Genomic DNA, 21256 nt, shown 5'->3' on the forward strand with positions numbered 1-21256 from the left:
TAAAACAGATAAAATAAGTGTTGTATTCTGTGCTTATTTATGCTGGTACACCTATGTGGGCCAGTGTCTTTGGGTAAACTGTACAAAATCACTCCACACAGTTCTAAAGAACTTGCAAAGATATCTTAATACGCAACCATTTTATTTTGTGTAACCAAGATAGTGTGAAGAAGCAGAAAATAGTGGGGTGAGAACACCCAGTATGGTCTGGGGGGCGGTGTGCTCCTGCTGTGGGGCTGTTATACAAATCTGACCTTGTGCCCATTCTGAATCCATTTTCTTCTACAAACACTAAGCTGTCAAAACGCATACAAACTGTTTGGCAGAACAGGTGACATTTCTTGAGCTGATAGAGCTGGACAGGTACATCAACACTGTAAACAGAGCAGCAGAACAAGCTAGGAAGAAAGCAACTCTCTGGTCCCTGGACAGGCCAGAGTGACTTGTACCTGCTATTCCTCTATGCTTTGCCACAAAACTGCTTCACATCTTGACTTCACAGTGTTGTGTTATAATTATTGAATCAATTTGTTTAAAGAAAAAAAATCGTTAAGGTGGAAGGAGGGGCAGGCCGAGGGGGCAGCGAGTGTTTTGCTGGCTGTGTGCCATGTTTTAAAAGGTCAGTGGCTCCCGTCACTGTGCCGGCCAGTTGCTAGGCTGCCGTGAATTTCTGTGCTCTTTTCCTCGGCAAAAGGGACCTCGTGATGAGGTGTGAGGTTATAATAGTGCCTTTTTAGTCACTTCACCCACTCCTTTCTGCTGGCTGAGCATATTGAGTAAGGGAGATGCTGTCAGGAGCAGTTGTTTTCTTTTCAGGGTTCTCAAAAACAGTGTCTGAAGTAACTGATAGGTTATTTATATTGCCAAATTAAACTGAATGCATTAATTTGAGGAACAGAGGCACTGTTGAGGGAGCTGTCAGGGCATGCTGTGTAACTAAGGCTTTCCTATGCATCTGCAGATTTTTTTGCCACCTTCACCTCACATCTTCTTTAAAGTCACAGCAAAGCACATTGGCTTAATGCTTGAGTGAAAATGATCTAGCAAAGGTTTAAAAGTGTAGAGGTCTCTCCTGAGCTTTTCTTTTAACTCTGCTTTCCTTTATCCATATCAAGCAGCTAGATTTTTTATGCATATCTGACATGTGTTGTATGTACATAATAGCAGTTAGCACTGCCAGAGGGGATCAGGCCTTATGGTGCTAAAGGTGAAGCAAATAGGCAATAGGAGTCTTATTCTGCACTAGAAAGGTTAAAAGAATATGCAGTATGAGAGCAAGCCAGTGTAGGGTTGGGAAGGGCAGGACATGGCTGCTCAGAGTATGTGCTTTCTGCCTATCCAGCTTCATTTGTAGAGTCCACAATCTGACCTGTCCATGATATGGATCATTAAAAAACAGCACTAGAATGTAAGCAGGTTGAGTTTTCTAAACTTAGAAGAAAATTGCTGGGTTGACTTAAGTGTTTATTAGACATGCAGCAGCAAGAGCTGTAATTATTTAACTTGACTATTAGTTCAGAAGCTACAAAAGGCACAGCACTCCTTGAAGCAAGCATGGAGTCAAGTAGATGAGACTTGCACTGATCCTACTACAGGGAGGTTGGATGTCTGTTTCTGTGTTGGACAGGCATTTCTTATAATACAATTGTTTTCAGCTGCTTGTAACCTCAGTAAGTGTTTGCTGTTCGTGTGTACATTGGCAGGCAGGGTTCTATGAAAATAACAGCAAATGATCATGCAACCAAATACCTAATCTATGTTTGCTTAGCCTGATATGTCATCAGATTCTCAGGTGTGTTGACATATGGCTAAAATGCAAACTAGGGCCTCAAAACTGCTCTGAAGCTTGCCTGGAAAGTTTGGCCAGAAGTCATGGCACCTAACTATTGCTACTTGTGCATTAAAATCAGTTAGGATTCCATATGTGGAGACTGTTAACTCCCCTGAAAAAAAAGTGGATGTATATTTCTGCTTATTGAAGTGTTACCTTTATCTCCTCTGGCATTTCTGGAACTTCCTTCTCCACCTTTAAGAATCAAAACATAAATGACATCTTCATCCCTCCAGAGCAGGCAGTGAAAGATACTGCTCAGGTCCAAAATAAGAAGCTCTTCCATGCCAAGACTCTGCAAATGTGCTGCAGAGGTACAGCTGAAGTGCTCAGGATCCCTCTATGATGTATCATGTGCTTATATAAATGTCACCTAACTGCATTACTTGTGATTGCCAAGAAATGCTCAGGCAAAATAATTTGAACTTTGTCAGTGCCTTGTTAGTTCAGGTGCTTGTCCTGTATTCTTAGGGGTATATTCAATCATCCATATTAAACTCGAAGCAACTCAATAAATGCACCTTGGAGGCACATTAATGAAAAATGTGGTGGCCACATGATGCTAAGCAGTGATACTTGCTTTGTTCAGCAGAATTTGACAGGATAAGGTACTGGGAGACTTTATTGCCAGTTGAGGTATACTCTATTTATGCCACTCTGGCTTCATTGAATTGGACACCTACCAAAGTGTTGAATTCTGTTTTCCATCTAAGTAGGCAGGAGTGTGGTGATATGCTTGAAGATCTGGTCATTCATTAGTCTGGCATGAATTATTGTGTAACCACTGCCATCAGACAAGTTGTTGATCCAATAACTGCACATGTACCCAGTCAGCATGGGTTTAAGAAGGGCAGGTCCTTCCTGACGAACCTGATCTCCTTCTATGACAAGATGACCTGGCTACTGGATGAGGGAAAGGCTGTGGGTATTGTCTACCTAGACTTCCAAAAAGTCTTTGACACTGTTCCCCATGTAATTCTCGTGGACAAACTGGCAGCTCATAGCTTGAAAAAAAGCACAGGCTCTGCTGGATAAAGCACTGGCTGGCACAAAGGGCCCCAAGGGTGGTGGTCAATAGAGTTAAATTCAACTGGTGGCCAGTCATGAGTGGTGTCCCCCGGGGCTCAGTGCTGGGACCACTTCTGTTCAACATCTTTATTGATGATCTTGGTGGAGACATAGAGTGTGTCATCAGTAAGTTTGCAGATGAAACCAAGCTGGGTGGCAGTGTTGATCTGCAGGAGAGTAGGGAGGCTCTACAGAGGGACTTGGATAGATTGGATCCATGTGGTATGAACTTCAATAAGGCCAAATACCAGGTCCTGCACTTGGGCCACAACAGCCCCAAACAAAGCTACACGCTTGAGGAAGTGTTGCTGGAAAGCTGTCTGGCAGAAAGGCACCTGGGGGTTGTAATAGGCAAGCAACTCAATATGAGCAAACGGTGTGCCCAGGTGGCAAGGAAAGTCAATGGCATCCTGGCTTGTATAAGAAATGCTGTGTCCAGCAGGGATAGGGAAGTGATTGCCCCCTTGTACTCAGCTCTGGTGAGGCCACACCTCGAGTATTGTGCTCAGTTTTGTGTACCTCATTACAAGAGGGATGTGGAGGTGGTGGAGCGAGTGCAGAGGAGGGCAATGAAGCTGGTGAAGGGCCTGGAGAATGAATCTTATGAAGAACAACTGAGGGAGCTGAGGCTGGTTACTTTGAAGAGGTGGCTGAGGTGAGACCACATCACTGTCTACAGCTAACTGAAAGGATGTTGTGGAAAGGTCACTGCTGGTCTCTTCTCACAGGTGAATAGTGATAGAACAAGAGGGAATGGCCTCAAGCTGCAACTGGGTAGGTTTAGACTGGACATTAGGAAATATTTTTTCACAGAAAGAGTGGCCAGACGTTGTAATGAGCTGCCCAGGGAAGTGGTTGAGTCACCAAACCTGGATATGTTTAAAAGTCGTTTGGATGTGGTGCTTGAGGATATAGTTTAAGGATGAACTTTGTAGAGTAGGAATACTGGTTGGACTTGGTGATCCTGAGGGTCTTTTCTAATCAGCATGTTTCTGTGATTCTGTGACTTAATGAAACAGTTTTTGCTTGGAACTATACAGAAAGAGATGTATAATTGACCCTACTAGTTAAAAACAATCAGTCATTAGTTCATGCCAGCTTACCCAAAACGTAACAAACCCTGCCAAACTGCCTGTTGTTGAAGGGATCCAACACGAGGGCTGTATGGTTTACTCATAACCTAGCAGTGCATGCTGGAAGGCAAATACAGAATGTATGTGTCGAGTAACAAGTCCATGGATGTGTCTTCTGTACCACGTGCCTCGCATCCTCTAACTTTTGCCTGTGTGCATTTTCATGCTCCCTTGTAGATTTTTGTGGATCACACTACACTTGTCTACACATGCTTTCTTATTTTACTGCCTTAGCCAATCTGTTTTCTAGGTTTTCTTCAATCTGCCTGTTTGTGTCAGAGAGTTTGTTTCAGAACATAGTGTGGAGGGAGGGAGGATGTGGGTACAAACTGGTACTTCTGTGTGTTTGTCCTGAAGCAAACAGGTGAGGTAAAAAAAAAAAAGAAATTTACCCTTTAAGCAAAATGTTGCTAGGCTTGTGAAGAGGCCAGTGGTGTCCTTCGGGTCATGTGGGCACTCACAGAGGCTACTCAGAAAGCTCTGTCAGCTGCACTGACAGTTTTCTCTGTATTTGAAAGTTGCGTCAGGAAAGGCAAACTGCCCTGCTCTCCATTTCATAACTTTCATTGATCTTTTCTGTACTTAAGTGCCAGCAACTGAGTATCTTGGAGATAAGGTTCGAAACTGTAAACTCATTTGGATCTCATTTACTTTGTATGTGTTTTTCTAATTGGCTGTAGGAATGAACCTGTAAAGACTACATCCATCTGGGATCCTTTAATCCCACTTAGGAGCTTCTACACATGAGATAACAGGTTTGGTGGCTGCTTACAAAAGGTTTTATTACTCTTCTAATGAATTCTTATTTGGTCTTTCTGAACTGCTGCAAATGTTGCTATACAATCCAAATTGTAGCTATGTCATAGGTCCCACTTGAGATGTGGACTATTCTATATTCAGAGTGAAGCATTTATGCAATCAGGCAGAGTGGAGCAATAAGTATCTTTAAAAAAAAACCAAACATAGATGTGCTGAGCAAAGCAGGTCATTAGAGATTTCTCTTTTATCATACTTGAACTCTATTCACAGGATCACAGGATGTTAGAGTTTGAAGGGGACCTGTAAAGATCATCAAATGGAATGAGATTTAAGAAGAACCCTGCACTTGGCCACAACAACCCCAAGCAGCGCTACAGGCTGGGGACAGAGTGGCTGGAGAGCATCCAGGAAGAAAGGGACCTGGGGGTACTGGTAGATAGTAGGCTAAAGATGAGGCAGCAGTGTGCCCAGGTGGCCAAGAGAGCCAATGGCATCCTGGCCTGTATCAGGAGTAGTGTGGCCAGTAGGACAAGGGAGGTTATTCTTCCCCTGTACTCAAGCTGTGTCAGGCCACACCTTGCATACTGTATCCAGTTCTGGGCCACTCCGTTCAAGAGAGATGTTGAGGTGCTGGAGCGTGTCCAGAGAAGAGCAACAAGGCTGGTGAAGGGCCTGGAACACAAACCCTATGAGGAGAGGCTGAGGGAGCTGGGGTTGTTTAGCCTGGAGAAGAGGAGGCTCAGGGGGGACCTCACTGCTGTCTACAACTACCTGAAGGGAGGTTGTAGCCAGGTAGGGGTTGGTCTCTTCTCCCAGGCAACCAGCAACAGAACAAGGGGACACAGTCTCAAGTTGTGCCAGGGTAGGTATAGGCTGGATGTTAGGAGGAAGTTCTTCCCAGAGAGAGTGATTTGCCACTGGAATGGGCTGCCCAGGGAGGTGGTGGAGGCACTGTCCCTTGAGGTGTTCAAGAAAAGATTAGATAAGGCACTCAGTGCCATGGTCTAGTTGACTGGCTAGGGCTGGGTGATAGGTTGAACTGGACAACCTTGGAGGTGTCTTTCAACTTGGTTGGTTCTATGGTTCTAAGAAATCTGCCCCCCCTGGCCAGAGCAAGACCATAGAATCTAGTGCAAGTCACACAGAAACACATCCAGATGAGCCTTGAAAGTCTCCAAGAAGGAGACTCCACAACCTCTTTTAGGAGTCTGTTCCAGTGCTCTGAGACCCTTACAGTAAAGAAGTTCCCCCTTATGTTGAGGTGGAACCTCCTGTGCTGTAGTTTATACACATTACCCTTGCACAGGGTGCAACTGAGAAGAGTTTGTCCTCTCCCTCTTGACACCCAGGCCTCATATATTTCTACACATTGATTAGGCTCCCTCTAAGTCATCTTTTAATCAGACCAAAAAGCCCCAGGTGCCTTAGCCTCTCCTCATAGGGCAGTGCTCCAGCTCCTTCATTATCTTCGTAGCCCTCTTCCAAGTCATTAGTGCATGTCCTATTGTAATAGTACCTCATGCAGCAGTGACTTCATTCTGCTACGCTCCATATAAGCACAGAGAATAACACAGACCTTGCAAAGCCTTTATGATAGAATTCAATTTACAATGAAGTAGATATTTGTGGCAGTGGATGAGAAGAGAATGACACAGGCTGCATTAGTATGTGTTCCTCTGATGCTTAGAATGGGCATTGCTTTTGGTTCTGAATCATTGGAAAGATTTATACAAATATTTACACATAAATAAATATCAGTACAGCCTTTTATACAAAGAGAAAAAATAGGACAATAATTTTCCTTCCCAAATAGTACACAGCATTTTTTGCTTCAAGGAAAATGAGTGATAGCTAACAGGCTGATAATCACACAGGCACAAATAAATGGTACTTGGTGAATACACAAAGACCTGGAACAGATATTTCATGGTAGCTGCTTTAGCTTCTGTGGCTAGCTAGCAGTACAATATAGTTCTTGGCATCTTTTGTGAATACATTTATTCACTGATCTTTTTCGAGGGTACTGCTTCAACCATGATTACCTAAAAATCACTGCCTTAAGCATTGACAAGCAGACATTTTGTGATGAGATTATCACAGTATCACAGTATCATCAGGGTTGGAAGAGACCTCACAGATCATCAAGTCCAACCCTTTACCACAGAGCTCAAGGCTAGACCATGGCACCAAGTGCCACGTCCAACCTTGCCTTGAAGTGCCCCAGAACCAGTTCTCTTCACTGCTCATTTCCTGTGGCCTTTCAGGTGCCTCACATGACAGCACAGCTACCGCATTTTGGACCGGACTCCTTTCTCAAGATTGCACTCGCTTTTTCTGGTTTTCACTTCTTTGGGCTGAGTTATGCTAGCATACAGGGATTGATTGTGTCTTGGATGATCATCTGCAATTTGTGGTCTTTGAAAGCCAAGCAGGTAGAGGAGGATTACGCTTCTTATCCTTTTTAAATCAAAACCTACCAAACCTCTTTAGAAAGACTCCAGTGATTCTCTTGTACAGTGTTGCTACAGGGTATTACTTACAGCCTAGTAGAAATTTAGCTAAGCTTTCAATGGGTTACGGGTTTTGTTTGTTTTGCCATTCCTGTTTTCACTTACTTAGTTCACTTTAAAGTTTGGTATGTGTTTATGTTTCCGTGAAATAATCTTGTAGTTGTTTCGAAATACACCTTCAGATATCTTTGGGAAGGCAGCTGATTAATAACTTCTCAAAAGTTCACATGTGGTAATATTTAGGGTTGGCTCTGGGATGCCCTGCTGTTTTGGCTTAGGGAGCTATAGGCTTTGCAGAGCCAAGCCTTGAGCATCACCTGGCTGAAGAGCTTCAAGGACTGAAAAGGCACATTTTTAGCCATGTAGCTGCTTTCTTGAATTGCACTTTGAAATACCTTGGCAGCCCTCTTATGTGTTATAACAGGTAGCATTTCCTGGGAAGCCTGTGTGCTTGTGAGTGGAAATATTGCACATTCAGCATCCCTCAGGGCAGTGTAGCTGCTCTGCGGAGACTGCCACTGAAAATACCGTTCAGACCGGGGACTGGTGTGAGCCCCACTGCACGTAAATGAGCCGCAGCGACTGGCATCAGTAAAGTGTGTGAGTTACAGGTATGCCTTACAGCATTTGTGGGGGGGAAAGGTTACATTGTGCTAGGATGTAACTGCTGGGCAAATTACCCTGAAATAAACGGTATCGCACAGAGGGACAAATTCTGATGGCGCTTTTGCTTCTTCCAGCGAATTTTCACACGCTGCATTTGAAGGAACCCCCTCCATCTGCGGGGCAAGCGCGTGTGATGTGCCTCGGTGCCCTCTCTGCCTGGTTTTTGTCTCTCTCTCTCTTCAGATGGCCACTAACCCATGTGCCAGGCAGCCCCAGCCCGCGCCGGGCGAGCCAGCCGGCGTCGGCCCCTACCACTGAGGCGGGGAGCAGGAAGGAGTCGCCCCGGTCCGCGCCATGGCCTCGCCTCGGCATGTCGGCCCTCCTGACGGAGGCTGGGGGTGGATGATCGTTGCCGGCTGCTTCCTTGTCACTATCTGTACCAGGGCCGTGACGAGGTAAAGGGGCTACATCTTGTCTTTTTGACCTGTTTGTGGCATTACTCCCCTTTTGGTTTTTTTTGTCTCTCCCTAGGAAGAGGATTTGGGGTCTCCCCTGGTGTCTAACAGCTGCGGAGGTTATTCTGCTAAGTACAAACCTTTCTCTTGCTACGTTTTCAAAGGTTTCCAGAAATCCCTAAGGCCATGGGAATGGCTGAGGGATTACAAGCCCTCTGTTTTCAGTCTTGCACCCTTTGACAGCTACTCATCTCTCAACACCCTCTCCTTGATTTCTTACGGAGTCACAGCCCGAGGCAGGCAGCTTTATTTCAGGCTGTGGTGGTTTGGTGGCAGAGAGAGCAATCTTACGGAGTCTCTTTGAGTCCGTTGTGTCCCTCTGACCCCACAACCACGCTCATTTTTTGCTAGTCCCGGTGGATTTGCTCGGCTCCTGAACCTGTCTGAAGAACCTGTAACTACCTCCTTTACCTACGGCAGGCATTTCGTGTGCCACTCCGCCTCAGAACCTCCGTGCCCTAGAGAGAAGGGCTCTGCCTTTACCCCTCTGGTATTCAAAACACGCAGAGCATATTTTCCTCAAAAATAGACTGCTGCCTTGCATAAACATAATACATACATCTGGGGTGAGATAGGTCCCACAGCTGCCGTCCAGTGACTTTCCTGTCAAGGGGAAACAGAAGCCTGGTGTGTGTGAACATAAGACATTTAAGCTATGTTAAGCAGAGAGATAGAGATCCCCGTTACGTGAGGAACATGGAGAGGAACACAGTGTCTTTTTAGACAGTCAGTATAATGTAAAGATGGTGCTTTGCAGCTAAATTGTATGGGTTTTTTTAAAACAATAAAGCTGCCAAGTTTAGGGATCCAAAGTCTAGGGTCTTGGGGTCCATATCATAAAGGGGTATGGAAATGCTGGCAAAGAGTTCATGTACTCAAATTTATCAAGTCTGAGGTAGCAGCAGAGGTTTCCTCAAGGATTTAATGCCTTTTTTCATATATGAAATGTGTCACAGCCAAGAAATCATCTGTTAGAGTATATAGAAGAATGATGTATGTGCAAGAAAAAAAGCCAAAGAATGAGATTATGCAGCCTTTTAATCTGTTCCTCTGCAGAGAGAGGCAGAACTGTACCACTTGTTAAGCAGAACAAAGGAACCTCTCCTGGAAGCATTCTAATAAACTATTGTAAGGCCCATGGGCTTCTGCTGTGTTTTGTTTCTCTGTTCACAGGGAGTTACTTCACACTTGCTTTGCACTTGTGCATTCATGAACAGGTAGCTGTAGGTGGTGCTGGCTGTATAGATACTTTGCTGGCCCTACCCTGCCACCATTAGGGAGCAACCAGGTCAGTGAAGAACTGAGGAGCTGACGCTTTGTGTACCAGGGAAGAAACATCACGGCGTGCTGATAATTACAACTTCCACGGCTAGGGAATGAGGGAAAGGCTGTGGATGTTGTCTACCTGGACTTTAGTAAAGCCTGTGACACTGTCTCCCACAGCATTCTCCTCAAAAAACTTGTGGCCCATGGCATAGACAGATGTACTCTTTGATGGATTAAAAACTGGCTGGATGGCCAGGCCCAAAGAGTTGTGATAAACAGAGTTAAAACCAACTGGTCGCTGGTCATGAGCAGAGTCTCCTAGGGATCAGTATTTGGGCCGGTTCTGCTTAATATCTTTCTTAATGATTTGGATGTGGGGATCAAGGGCACCCTCGGCAAGTTTGCAGATGATACTAAATTAAGCAGAAATGTTGATTTGCTTAAGCAAGGCTCTGCAGAGAGATCTGGGCAGGTTAAATCTATGGGCTGAGGTCAGTGGAATGAGGTTTAACAAGGCCAAGTGCTAGGTCCTGCACTTTGGTCACAATGCCAGCTATGCTGCAGGCATGAGGAAGAGAGGCTGGAAAGCAGCCCTGTGAAAAATGGTTTGGGGGTGCTGTTAGACTGAACATGAGCCATCAGTGTGCCCATGTGGTCAAGAAGGTCAATGCCATCCTGGCCTGTGTAAGAATATAGCTTGAGTATTCTGCTCAGTTCTGGGTGCCGCAGTACAGGAAAGACACTGAGGTCTTGTAGCTTGTCCAGAGGAGACAAATGAGGCTGGCTGAGTGGTTTGGAGTGCATGGCATATGAGGAGTGGCTGAGGGAGCTGGGGCTCTTTAGTCTGGAGAAGAGGAGGCTAAGATGGGATCTTACTGCTCTCTGCAACTACCTGAAAGGAAGTTGTAGTACGGCTGGTGTTGGTCTCTTCTCCCAAGTAACTAGTGACAGGATGAGAGGAAATGGGCTTAAGTTGTGCTAGGAGAGGTTTAGATTTGCCATCAGGAAAAAACTTCTTTACTGAGAGAGTGGTGAAGCCTTGGAACAAGCTGTCCAGAGAGGCAATAGAGTTGCCTGGAGGTGTTTAAGAAACGTGTAGATGTGGGGCTTCAGGATATAGCTTAGTGGTCATGGTAGTTGGGTTATGGTTGGACTTGATGATCTTAAAGGCCTTTTGCAGCCTTAATGATTCTATGACTCAATTTCATTTCAGTTAAAAATAATGAGTCAATTTATAGCTCAGATTCATAGCAGCAGATACCACAGTGAGAAACATGATATTGTAATGTTCTGGAATAGTTATCTGTCTGAATTAGGTTCTGCATCAGCCTAATTACCTAATTCCACTGTTGGGATTAAAGTTTGACACAGATTTCAGTTGTGCCAGTGCAAAGCAAGGATTATTCTGTGATTGAATCACTCTAGACTAGGTTCCTTACACAAGGCACTGTTGCAATTATTCAGCTTTCACACCTCATTTCACATCTTGTCCCTCATGCAGTTAAGGTAGCCTAGAATTTCCAATATCTCTTAGGAACTGTTCAAAATTTTCTCCATCTCATTGGGACTTAGGCAAACCACAGAACTGATTTTCCTAGAGGCTGGAGAAGACCTTCAAGTGGGTACTCTTTGTGCACCAAGAGCGAGACCAGCATTTTCTGCAAGACAAATATCCCATGCTCAACAGATTGGTGTTCATGTTTTCTTTTGTAGGTGCATCTCCATTTTTTTTGTGGAGTTCCAGGCATATTTTGGGCAGGATTATGCCAGGACAGCTTGGATCCACTCCATTGTTGACTGTGCTACAATGCTCTGTGGTGTGTATTACTCTTTTAAGACTAATGTGGCTGCTTTTTCTTCAGCTCCATCTGGGTTTAGCATGCTCACAAGTTGGTGAAGTCATCTGGTAAAGATATATACTGTGGGCTCTCTAGGGTATGATATATTCAAAATGCATCTCTCAGCATAGCTAGGCAGGAAGGGAGTGTCTTCATGCTATAGAGAAGACACAGAGCTTTATTTTGTTAAATGATCTAAGTTTTCAGAAATGTGTTTTTGTCAAGGTCTAGTGGGACAAGTCGTGCTTGAGAACTACTAACTGAGCACGCAGTTTCTTTTGCCTTTTGATTGAAATCATATTTGAGACCTAGCACAGGATGTACATCTTGCTTTCAAATTAAGTCACAGTCATTCTCCTTTTATCAAGTCTGTATGTTCCTTTTCTTAAAAGAAAGCTCAATGTTGATAAAAATTTCATGCATCAGTGCTCCAGTTGTACTGAATTTCTCATGGGTGTACTTTAAGACTGTATAGCTATATGAAAATCCATGCCCTGATACTGTGGAAGAGGGTTTAGTCCATGAGAACTGCTGAACTACAGGGGCACAGCTGTAATGAGACATAGCAACTTTCCTGTATCAGTCAGATTATATCTTGAGGAAATAAAAAAAAAAGGGGAGAAATAAGATGACCTTGCCCTGGCATTGCAAGTGTCAAGGAGGGAGAGGGCTGGGCAGAGTGATCTGGGAGCCATCAGGGCTGGAGAAATGTGTGAAGATGGGTAGCAGCCCTGGAGATGCTCCAAAAGATGTAAAACCTCTGCTGTTTAGATCTGATACAGTGCCCACAATGCCAGAGAGGAGCAAGGTAGGACATTTGAAATTACTGAGGGCTGAAGTGCCAATTCCAGGTGGGGGAAGGTCAAACTGTTGTAAGCATGGAGTAACGAACAGTGTGGGCTGTCACTGTCCCCTCCTGACTCCAAAAAACTGCAGAGTAGCTGTCCATAATGACTTCAATCTACAAAAATGGCTGCCGAGAAAGCAACTGCAAATTTCAGTTTTATACTGACTTTCCTGAAAATTACTTTTAGAAATAAATTGCTGCTGACACCATCATGATAGGGGGGTGTTGGAAGACCACTGTGTAGCTATGATCACAGTTTTCTCCTGCTTGCTTGTTGCTTCCTTTTCTTTGATGACTGTTGCAATGAACTCTACATGAAGACTAGCCATTAACTATCAGCTTTATATGTTTCTTAAAAGCTCCACTTGGGAGTTTAATCAGTAATCATGTCTCCTGCCAAGTTGGTATCATGCTAGGAGGTCTGCTTGCATCTGCTGGACTAATTTTGAGTTCATTCGCCACCAGCCTGGAACATCTCTACTTATCATTAGGAGTTCTTACAGGTAAGAGGCATTCAGCTCCCATTGCTCCTGCCAGGAAAACCACCCAGGAATCTTAAAAATGATGGTACTTCCTTTCAAGAGGGGTAGTCTTTTCGCCATGTCATATTGCCACCCCACTGGTCAATAGAGATACCCAGATCTGTTCCTTTCATTGTACCAGACAGGCTTTGGCTGCCTTTGTGAGGGCTTCAGCCCTCAGTGAATCTCATACAGCCCCAAAGCAGCACCCTGCAAAATCAATTCTTTAACATCTCTTAGAGGGGACTATGGATAAAGTTCTGAAATTATGGGAGGTCAGGAAGGACTGCTGCTGCAGGTGATACACACAAAACAATTCATTTTTTTGCCTTCTCTTTGAGAAGACTTTGTTATGGTAGGAGTTCTAGTCTGCTCAAAAATATTTGCTTATTAAAAAAGAAAAAAATAAGAAGTTTTAATCAGAGTAAGTGGACAGAAGAGCACTGGGGGAATAACTGATACCCTAGCTGTGCACCTTATTTTTGGCTACACTACATTCCATTTGAAAAGCAACCAAGTTGCTGGTTAGTAACGTTGCTGTAGCAGCTGCTCCATGAGTGTTCAGGTATGAGGATAAGAATGACCTTTGCTCTGTTGTATCTCCCCATGTTTGCTGTGCACAGCAAAACTTGAGAGGTGCCCACACTGACATTCCTTCCTCATTAATACTGACCTGGTAGCCACGGTGATATAAACCCTTGTACTTGGTCCCCTGCTGTTTAGTAACAAGTTGGTGGAATTACTGCAGTTCACAGACTGCCAAGAGCTTATTTGTTTAAAAAAAAATCCTTATTGTAGTGCATGTCAGTTCTGTATTACAATGTTAATCTTTGACAAATGTGTTCAGGACAAATAAAAAGGCTCCTTGTAACTCAAGGGAGTGTGCCACATACCGTGCTAATGCCACTGAGTCTTCGTTAGTGAGAACCACTGTGAATACTGAGTTGGAAAAGCAGTAGCACTTTGTACATGCAGTTGTAAAGAGCCCGTTCTACAAACAGTAAAGTTCTAGTCTGTTGGGACTGATTAATGGAGAGGTGAACTGATGGTAAGCACTAGAGGTGATGTCCCAAACCATAGAGAAGATAGGAGCATAACTGATAATGGTCTAAATCCACGAAAGCTGCAGGACTTGGAGTAAGGAGTGAAGCTGAGGTGAGAGAGAAGAGTGGTAATAAGTAGCAGGGTTCCTTCTGAGATATACAAAGATATTTTCATCCCCAAACTTTGCAGTTCTACTTTTCTCAGGACATTTATTGACTTTTTTGGCACCTATTTTCCTCTGCCAACTCACTCAAAACAAACGGTATGTATGTCAAATAGAGCTTTTGAGTGATGATAACTAGCTCTGACTGCTTCTCTGGTTCTGCTGCTCACAAGTCCAGCTCACTGCCCTTCTTCTCCCTTCACCTCCTGAGGGATGCCAGAGCAGGGGCACTCACTGTCTGGAGTCCCTTTAATCCACTTACCCCCATCCTGGCAGGCTTATTGCTTATTCTGCACAGTGCAGCTTTTGGGGAGAATGTGGAAAGCTGGTTATGGTGCTGGGTGATTACCTCCTCTGTTGGGAAGTTCTGCCAAAGGCAGTGGGAACTGTTTTTCCTTCAGCGCAGGACATTCTCTAAGTGAGCTAATCAGGAGCTCATTTCTGCAGCAGATTCAGAAATATATGTTTTAGTGTTAGGGCAAGGATTTGGTGATTAAAATCTGCTCTCTGGTTCTGTGGCAGAGACCACAATCCTTTTCCCATTCAGAGAGATGGACCTTATTTTTTTATTAAATTGGACATGACTTTGCTTTCTGAGGCTTTCCCCCACTTCTTTACTTATAGACAGGGATTTAAAATAGTCAGGAATCCAAGCAGCTGCTGCATGGAGTTAATTCAGCTGACAAAAAAAAAAAAAAAAAAAAATTATTGTAGAATATTAGTAACGGAGACAGACTTTTTGCACTGTTTCAAAGAGATGAAAATTAATGTTCATGGTTTCAACAGACAGAAACACAAAGTAGCACTTCATCAGGATACTGTATCCAGTGCCAGATCTGTGCAGACCCTGCAGCAAGACTTCATCTTGCATGCAGGAGAGGCTGACACACCATTTCTCTCATGTTTGTTAATCGCTCTTGTCCTAAGTGAACGTTATCACTTCTTCCCGAGCCATTCTATTGTAAATTAATGATGATCTGTTTGGTTTGTCAAATCAATGATCTTGACAGTTAAAGAAATGAGTTATCCTGGTTTCTCTTCACACTGTAGCTGGACTGTGTGATACAGAATCAGAAAAGGCTTCCTATTAATTTGTACTAATGAAATTAATAATTTGATATAATTTAATGTTGTCCATATGTTATGCTTAGTGTTAAGCAATCCACACTGTGCTTTCTCTTCCAGGACTTGGCTTTGCACTGTGTTATTCTCCAGCCATCGCAATGGTGGGCAAATATTTCAACAAAAGAAAAGCACTGGCTTATGGAATAGCCATGTCAGGAAGTGGAATCGGTACCTTCATCCTGGCTCCTGTGGTCCAGCTTTTAATTGAGCAGTTTTCCTGGCATGGAGCTTTACTGATCCTGGGAGGTTTTGTTTTAAACCTCTGTGTCTGTGGTGCCTTGATGAGGCCAATTGCTCTTAAGGAGGACTGTAGAACTGCTCCTGAGTTTCTTGAACGGGATTATGTCCCTGAAGAACAGAAAGGAGACTTAAAGCGAGTGTCCATCTGTTCACCTTTAATCAAAGTGTGGTCTCGTGAATGTTTATGCTACTGTTCAAGGAAGGAATACGACTTTTTACTGATGCCAGGTTTCATGGTGCTGGCAGTGTCCATTTTATTTATGGCATATGGCTGTAGTCCTCTTTTTGTCTACCTAGTGCCTTATGCTTTGAGCGTTGGAGTGAGCCATCAGCAAGCTGCCTTTCTTATGTCCATACTTGGTGTCATAGACATCATTGGTAATGTCACCTTTGGATGGCTAACAGACAGAAGGTAATGGTTTATAGCTAAACAAGTGTAAGCTTTAGCTGATGCTGGATGCAAGTGAGGTGTAATACTTTTCTTGTAGGTTGTGTAACTTTAAAAAGAAAGAAACTAATATGCTGTTTCACAAATACTTAATGAATTTGTTAAATTCTAATGGTTTGTTGGGATTTTTTTTCCTGAAAAAAATATGGGTTTGTGCAAAGCTTTTGCATTCAACAGTAGGATTGTGATACTCTGCCTGAGGTATTTTGAGCATTATCCTCTGTAGCTGTTTTCTAGAGCATCTCTACTTCCTCTGCCTTTCCATCTGTTTTTTTTTTTTCATGCTGCTAGGGTGGCAAGGAAGTTATGGAAAAGGGTCAAGAATTGGGCCCAATACACACACTCAGAACAACCGACCAAAAATTGTTACAAACTTTCCAGTATATGAGAACCTACTATGCTCTTGTGCAGCACCTGTATCATCAGGTAGAGACTGGATAAATTAAGAAGTGTTTTGATTCTAAAAGATACATTCTTTGTGCATATTAAGTTTGTGCAGAAAATCAGTCATTGATGGGGAGAAGGGGAATTGCTTTGCTTATGCTAATTCCAGTGTTAAGGGCTGAGAGAAAAGATCACAGCTAAAAGACATACACTATAATACTTTTTGCACCTTGCTGAATTGGGATCCCTGATGGAACGCTCATTTTGAATGATGAAACTTCAGAAGGCTGCAAAATTCTCGTAGTGGAGCAGCTCCCCTCAGTAGGGGCAGGTAGCATGACAGGCAGCATGAGCTGTTTTTGAAGCTGTAGGTGGCTGGCTTTCCCTACCTGGGCTCATCAGTATAGAGCTTTTTACCCTGAAGACTGTGCAAGAAAATTGACTAAAATTTGAGCTATATAAAAGAGAGAGGAAGAGAGAGAGATTAAAGTGCTTCTTAAAATGAGATGCTATGTCCAGTGATAACCTCCTTCTTTTCCACTTTGAAATTTGCAGGTGTCTGAAGAAGCATCGGCACTTTTGCTACCTCTTTGCTGTGGGAATGGATGGCCTTTGTTGTCTTTTCCTGCCAGTTCTCCAAAACTTCCCTTTGCTTGTGCCTTTCTCATTTACCTTCGGCTACTTTGATGGAGCCTATGTGACACTGATCCCTGTTGTAACTGCAGATGTAGTTGGAACAGCTTCCTTATCATCAGCACTGGGTGTTGTGTATTTTCTGCATGCCATACCGTATCTCGTGAGCCCACCTGTTGCAGGTCAGTTCACAAATTCTCTTCATAAAACTTCACATCCCACTTAAGCCCTGTCTCAATGGGAGAGTAGCTGGAATTAAAAAAAACAAAAACAAAACAAACCAGGATAGAAGGCCTAGGGCCTCTAAGAGCTGTTACATCACGACTTCATGTAGCTCAGAACTGTGCAAGTAGAAGCAATGGAAGATTCCACTGTGATATTGCACAATTTTGAAAAGGCACCCTAAACAGAGTTTAATTCCAAGGTTGGGTCTTTTTTGTGTGGAGAAATTGAGCTGCTTCTCTCCAAACTGCTTTGAATGGGTGAGTGAGTCAGCTTCATTACTGTTTGATCACAGACTTATCACCCTAATATCTATCATTTCCCCCATTGGTTCCATTATAGCAAAGAAGGGATGAGAGTTGTACTCTTATTACTCTTTAGAAAGAACTTAACATGGCCTTTAGTATTGTGGAAGGACAGAGATATTTTTTACACAGCCATGTATGTGTATATGCTTACATATTTTTTCTGCTGTTTAGGTCATGTGCCAATTAATCTCTGCTCCTGAAGCTTTTAATTAGTGTTTTCATAGCAAAGAATATAATTAAATGGAGTTATTTTTAGTGACAGTAGATATTTCTGTTTGAGGGTCTCATGCACACAATATTTAACCCCAAAGCTTTTGAAGCTTGTCTGGAGACTGGCACTTAAATCCATACAGTTGAAAGATGTTTATTTCGTGTTGTGGTGATGACTGATGTGCCTTTTCTTATGGGTTGACCTCTAAAGTCCATGGAAAAGATCTTATCTGCCTGCCAAGGACAAATTTTCCCTGTCGCAGGAGGTAAAAGTATAGCGTTGTAAACTCATATTGTTTGAGTGTATCTATATATGGCAACTCCAGAAGTTTATAAAATTCCCACTGATCACACAAGTATCAGAATTTCGGTGGGTCTTTAAAAAATATCATGATTTGTTTTTCTGCAGGTTGGCTTGTGGACACAACTGGCAGCTATACTGCATCATTCCTCCTGTGTGGATTTTCTATGATATTTAGTTCAATGTTACTGTGCTTTGCAAGACTAGCAAAGAAAATCAAAAGAATGCATTTGCAGTCACTCACCAATGATACTGGCACCAAACAGCACATCTGGACAAACGGAGCAATAGCTTATTCTGTCACAGCAGAATTAAACCAAAAGGATGGTGAATATTTGGCTGCGGATACAAACAGCTATCACAACAGATGACAAGTGCTGCAGGATTTAGTGGTGCACAGCCACCACTCAGACAGAGGTGGTTCTGTAGCACTAGGCTGTTCAAGATACTGCTCCTGTGAAACAAGGCATCTTTCAATTAGATTTTTCTGTTGTGTTTTAGTTGGCTAAAATCTACATACAGCAGCAGCAATAATAAGTTAATGCAATAGTAGAAGAAAGCTAGACTGAAAATAAAGCCAGTTTCTACATACAAATGTTCACAGATTTATTTGAAATGCATTCTATTGACTCCACAGGTAATCTCAAATATAATAATTGGCAATAATAAGAAAACCCCTGTAATCAGTTACTGAAACAGAACAATAAAGTTGCAATTATTTCAGAAGTAGCATTAATGATTTAAGTCTTTTCTGGTCTGTTATGTTTCAGGGGACTAATCATACACACCACCAAAAATACCTCCATAATCACAAATCTGCATTAAGCAGCAAAATTTTGAGACAGTTGCTGCTTTTTTTCCTGGATTTCTCTAAAACTTGAATTTCTAAACATTGACATTCCAGCTGATCCTTGTCTTGGAGGGTGGAAGTGTTGCCATGGCTCTTCTGCTATCTGAAGAGGAGCAAATTTACACCAGGAATCCTGCTTTAGCAGGATTTGGTTGGAAGAAGCCCAAAGGCAGCCCAGGAGACTGGGGGAAAAGCTCACATTTTCCAAATACAAAGCCTCTTCCTCCTGTATCATCAACAACTGCTGAAGAAATTTAGAGTTAGGGTTGACTTAGAAACTGCCTGCTCCACAGGCTACTAATAAAGAGAATGTTGGCAGACAAAGATGTTTGTGAGTATTCCAGTTGCAAGTTTATCTCTTCTTGGATCCAGGCTGTATCTTCTGATGGCACAAATTACTCATTTATGCTAACTGAAATGCCGATCAAGTCACTTGTCCAGGGTGGCCAGAACACAAGAGCTGCAATTTGCCAGTCGTTTCCTGCCACTCGTGTGAGTGATGTAATAAAGCTGGTTGCTTCACAGCAGCAACTAAATCTACATAGCTCACGGAGTAAATCACTGCTGTGATGACTTTTCTAAATAATGGGATGTTTCTACATTTCCAGAGTGAAACTGTTGTCAGAAGTGGAGGAACTAAACATTTTGCAAAACAAATAATTTCTGTGTGTTGATGCTATATAAAGCTGCATTGTGTTCACTAGCAAATTGATCAAGTATTTTTTGTCAATACTGAAGTAGTAGTTTTGCTAATAATTTGCAGTGTATTAAATGGTTGCTCATGGTGCCCTGTTTGGAAGGGAAAGCATCATCAACTGGTGTTTGCCAATTTGATTTAGATCAAGAGTACACCCATTGGGGTAAAACATCTTTTTTTCATAAGCATATATGAAGTAGATTTATTTTTCATGCATACTTCAAATACAGCATATTAAAACTGTTTGACTTAATTTGTCAGTGCCCAAAAAAAAAAAGCATTTCTCCTTGTGCTGCTTTAGAAGTGTGGTCAGAGCTAGTAACATTGATCTAAGTGCAAAAACTGCTTAAAACTAATAACATAACCTTTTGGTTTTTTTTTTTTTCCTTCCCTTTTGGGCTCTGCATGGCAGTTAAGTCCTGGGCTCTATTTTGGTTTGAGCACATGTTCATAAAAAGAAGACAAAAACCTACCCATGAATATTTTGTAATGAATTAGGAAAAATATGCACATTTGGGGAAAAAAAGGCATCTTTTTTAATAAGTAGTGATGAAGATATAGTTTTAGATCTTAATGCAAAACTTTAATATATAAAAATAGAGAACCATGTGGCCTACAAAGAACATAATATATTTCAACAAGTTACCACTGTTTTTTACTTTACTAAAAGTACTTCATTTCTCACATCATAAGATGTCAGCAGTTTTTCATGCCAGCACTGCATATTGCAAAAGCATTATTGGAATAGCATTATATGCATATTTATCCTAGTAAACAGTACTGTGTAATATAGTGTTAACATTTTTATTTATATATATGTATATTTTTAATAGGCTATCCAATTTACATGTTTCAGGCAGTATTTCTTGGTTTAAATATCTAATGTAGCAGCAAAGATTCCAGTATTTTTTTATACACAGATTTTTTTTGTAGAAAATGATAGAATTATTTCAGATTTTTTTAACGCTCTTTCTGCTCTGGCTTAAGCCAGTGGATGAAATCTTATATACCAGAATGATGCTTTCGGTGGATGAAACACTACAGACTAGGAACACTATCATGATTCTCCCCACTAAGAACTGGAAGGAAGGAAGCATAGCAAGAAATGACCTATGAGTGGAAGAAATGGGAATATAATCCAGGTTTGCAAAGCCAAATTTCTACCCGGTGGTCTACATAACTCAAACTGAACAGCTCAACTGCATCATACTGTGTAAAATATTTTGGGCAGTGTGTCATTGAAGGACATGGATTATATAGGACTTCTAAAAAATAAATTTACTGTATCTGAAATGTGTGTGTAGGGGGTGTTGTTTGTTTGTTTGTTCCAGAGATTGCAATACTCAGGCTGCCCTCTACAGAGTGTGTTTCCTGGCATGGCATGGTGCGGCAGTAGGCAGAGACACCTGGGTTAGCTGTGAAGAATTACTCTGACTAACACTGCATGTTCCTAACAGCCCCTGTTGAGCACAGATAGAGATGAGCTTGGATGGAGCACTGCACCACTGAACCTGTCTGGCATCTCAGGACAGTGTGGTCTGACTTGACTGGGGTAACGTCTGTCCAAGACAGAAAAAGATAGATCCTGCCTCAGGTGAATCCTGCCCAGGATGTATTCTATTTCATGCAGTGATCAGGAATTCAGTCTAAGTAAGTTAAACATCTTACAACTGCTGAAATTATCCCACCTATTTACAGTCCATGAAGTTTAGAATGGGGAAATCATCATTATTTTGA

The 21256-nt window shown here is 42.5% G+C and overlaps 1 protein-coding gene across 1 annotated transcript in view; it reads left to right on the top strand.

Moving 5' to 3' along the window:
• The window catches only part of SLC16A12 (solute carrier family 16 member 12), a 36596-nt gene extending 17885 nt beyond the window's left edge, over positions 1-18711 (top strand). The window contains exons 2-7 of the mRNA XM_064144741.1: positions 8151-8362; positions 11402-11505; positions 12733-12876; positions 15287-15878; positions 16854-17113; positions 18081-18711. Of these exons, the coding sequence (XP_064000811.1) occupies positions 8262-8362; positions 11402-11505; positions 12733-12876; positions 15287-15878; positions 16854-17113; positions 18081-18343 (1464 nt within the window). The 5' untranslated portion in view covers positions 8151-8261 and the 3' untranslated portion in view covers positions 18344-18711. The remainder of the gene's footprint in view (positions 1-8150; positions 8363-11401; positions 11506-12732; positions 12877-15286; positions 15879-16853; positions 17114-18080) is intronic.
• The last annotated feature ends 2545 nt before the right edge of the window (positions 18712-21256 follow it).

This window comes from Pogoniulus pusillus, chromosome 6 (genome assembly GCF_015220805.1).
Source record: "Pogoniulus pusillus isolate bPogPus1 chromosome 6, bPogPus1.pri, whole genome shotgun sequence".
Classification (NCBI taxonomy): domain Eukaryota; kingdom Metazoa; phylum Chordata; class Aves; order Piciformes; family Lybiidae; genus Pogoniulus; species Pogoniulus pusillus.